The 3,070-nt window shown below is 52.1% G+C and overlaps 1 protein-coding gene across 1 annotated transcript; it reads right to left on the bottom strand.

Moving 5' to 3' along the window:
- Positions 1 to 735: 735 nt before the first annotated feature.
- LOC136540879 (uncharacterized protein C24B11.05-like) lies at positions 736 to 2,870 on the bottom strand. The gene is made up of 7 exons (XM_066532912.1): positions 2,729 to 2,870; positions 2,388 to 2,474; positions 2,179 to 2,244; positions 1,965 to 2,062; positions 1,725 to 1,850; positions 1,365 to 1,634; positions 736 to 1,236 (listed from the first exon to the last, which is right to left on the bottom strand). Exons 2-7 carry the CDS (start codon positions 2,446 to 2,448, stop codon positions 1,012 to 1,014), a joined length of 846 nt encoding a protein of 281 aa, XP_066389009.1. The 5' UTR covers positions 2,449 to 2,474; positions 2,729 to 2,870; the 3' UTR covers positions 736 to 1,011.
- Between the last annotated feature and the right edge of the window lie 200 nt (positions 2,871 to 3,070).

The following is a 3,070-nucleotide window of genomic DNA, read 5'->3' on the forward strand; positions in this document are numbered from 1 at the left end:
TTGTTGGTGCTTCAACATTCTCCTACTGACGACAGCTCACTGCGATCGTTGCCTTGTCGTCTGACCTCGCTTAGCAACGCTCAGTTCGGTAAGGCAACAGTGGTCTGGGATGAGGCAAGGATGTGGGTGAGGGACTAGGGAGAAGGCTTTGCTCACTCCGTGTCGATGCCATCATTGGTGTTACTTTGGTCTCATGTTCCACGTTGAAGGTATTGTGGTTTGGTTGAAAAAACTTATGCTGGACATTCGATTAGCGTCAGTGGTGTCATTATTTCCTTCGTGGAGGCATCGTTAAGGATGTTGTTGTTGTTGGGCTGATTGGGCGCCTGGCTGTCGCTGTATTGGTGGTTTTGGTGCTACCGTTGTGAGGATTTTTGTTATTCTGTATTTTTTGAAGTTACTTCTTCTCTACCAATACATGCCCAATAAATTTCTTGTCGGTTGCTTTTCGAGAAAAAAAATGTATAAATGTGAAATGACTAGCTGAGTTCGCGACGGGTACCATCTGCTGCGCTACACGATCCAAACGGAATATCCCTGATCTGTGATCTCCAGGCTTTTTGGCGGTTTGGCTGCTTCGTCGGCTCAAGTGCTCAACAGCTGCCAAGAGGTTGACGTCTCATGGAACCGGAGAGATGGAAGAGAAATCTGGCAGCAGTTCAGAGAAGCAAATGTGTTGCTCTTCCGGTCCTGCTAGCCAGTTTTATTGCTTCCGATGACAGAACACAAGAAACGTACAAGTAAACTCCATTTTCTTATTACTTCTAATACTGGTAATTTACAAGCAAAGGTCTGGCTGATACATATGACTATATATATATTGGGACCATCCCAAACATGATCTCATCTGCTGTTCCCCCTTTACATGCTGCACCCCCTCCTGCTGTCGGAAATTCTCGGCCCGGCCATTGCTGGATTCAGTCAGTTCCAGCGTGAGATCATCGGGGAGTGGTGTGTGATCGTCGCGGTCCTGGATGTCGAGAAAGTTCGGCTCCGGAGGATTCGGGAGTTTTACGCGGTGACCGAGGTCTCCATCGCGACGCGTTCGGCGTAGAGCACGTCCTCCTTGGCCTTCTCGGCCTCCTCCCACAGCTCCGGCAGCGCCTCCCTGATGTTGTGGATGCTCTCCAGCGCGTGGTCCGCGCCTTTCACCCGCTGCGATTTGCCCACCAGCACTGTGTGGAGGCCGATCTGCTTCCCGGCCTGGATGTTGCGTACGCTGTCGTCGAAGAAAATCTGCAGCAAATCAATCAGGTAAGCTTTCGTCAGGGACATGGTCAGGCAGAAAAACAATAACAATAAAAAGGTTCTTCAGGTGTGAATGCAACGTCAATTACGTTGGGTGCCAGAGCTCGAAAACTTACCGCCTTGTGGGGGTTGACGTTGGCGATCCTGAGCGCCTCCTCCATGGCGTCGACGTTGGGCTTGCACAGGACGGGGGTCTTGGGAAGCCCGTCAGCGGTGCCGGAGCGGGCGAAGTGGCCGGCGATGTCGAAGATCTCGGGTTCCTGGTCACCCTGCGGCGGGCACGGAGGGTTCAGGGTCTCGAAGCAGATGATCCCCTCGAAGCAGTCCTCCAGCCCCAGCCTCTTGAGGGCTCTCACGGCGTGGACCATGTCGCCGTTGGTGAATATCTGAAACACCACACCACAGGTATAATAATTCAGCAACTCCATCTTGTCGGGGGGAGGAGAGATTTGTGTCAGTCCGAGGAGGACACTTACGAGTTTGCGGATGCGCAGGTTCTTGAGAATGTGCTTGAGAACAGGGTCAGGCTTGATGTTGTCGTACGGCAGCCTTCCATGGACGAAGGCGTGGTACTCATCGTAATCGAAGCTGTAGCCGATCGCCTGGGGAATCCAAGGAATGGGGGGAAAATATGGGGCCTTTTTAGTTCACTGACTCACTAATAGAAAAATCGAACAATTCAAGGGAAGGGATCAGGGATGCTGCAATATACGCACCCTGAGGCCAGCCATCGTGGTGCCATAGTTCTTGTACAGCAGATTGCCCAGGTTCTCGATCTTGCTCTCATCAATACCCAGCTTCTCAACCATGTAATCTGAAATGAATGGTGGCAAAAGCGAAAAGTTGCAGGCATTCAGTTCAGTTCACTGAAAGTTCAGACAGTAAAAAAACAAGCAGCAGTCAGTAACAGCAGGAGAAGAGGAACCTCACCTTCAATATTCTTCTTGACATGGCCTGCGATCCCGGAGCTCAGCGGGTACAGGGTATCGTCGAGGTCTGCAGGCAAGCACAAACAGGTCAGAAAACCTTTGCATTCCGTGAAGGGGCAGCAGAGGAACAAGGCAACAGCAGAACGAAACAAAAATAAGACAGCAACGGGGCGGCGACATTTTTGCAGGAAGTGAGCAGCAGCGGCTTACCAAAGAGCAGGCAGTCGAACTTGGGCTCCTGGACCTTGTGGCAGCGGTCTTCGAACTCCATGTCTGGGGACTGTGGTGAAGAGCGAGCTGCAGAGAGGAATCGAGATTAGCAGGCAGTCCGAATACTTCTCCCGAGAATTCATTCCAACCCAAATTCCAGTTCAGTCATGTCATTATTTACAACCCCCTCAAAATTTTATCATTCTTTCTAGAACCCTGAAAAAACTAAATCATCATTTCCAATCTAACATGCAATCCCGTCCTTTTCCCCATCCTCGGCGCGGAGTTCATCAGAGCTCTGAACCGACCCACATTTGCAGCGGCCAAGAACGCGAGCATACCTAGCAGCTCAAGCCTCGCGGACTGCAATGCAACAGCTAGCGCAGCGGCAGAGCTGAGGAGCAGCAGTGGCGAGACGGGTCTCGAGGCTTCAAGAGAGCTCTGCGCACCAGAGGCGAGAGAGAGCAGGAGGCGGAGGGGGAGAAGAAGAGGCGGGGGCGGGTGGGTTTATATAGCCGAGCCATGGCTCCCCCGGTCCGAATTAGCAGCCGCGGTTAGCAGCTTGACCAGTCTAATGGCGTGCCCTTGTTAACTCGTTAACCCCAGTTGTTAACAGCCTCCGCAGCAGTGCCGCCCAGCTGTCGCCCCATGATTGGCCCTAACAAACGATGGGGGCAGTGATT

Source organism: Miscanthus floridulus, chromosome 2, assembly GCF_019320115.1.
Source record: "Miscanthus floridulus cultivar M001 chromosome 2, ASM1932011v1, whole genome shotgun sequence".
Taxonomy (NCBI): domain Eukaryota; kingdom Viridiplantae; phylum Streptophyta; class Magnoliopsida; order Poales; family Poaceae; genus Miscanthus; species Miscanthus floridulus.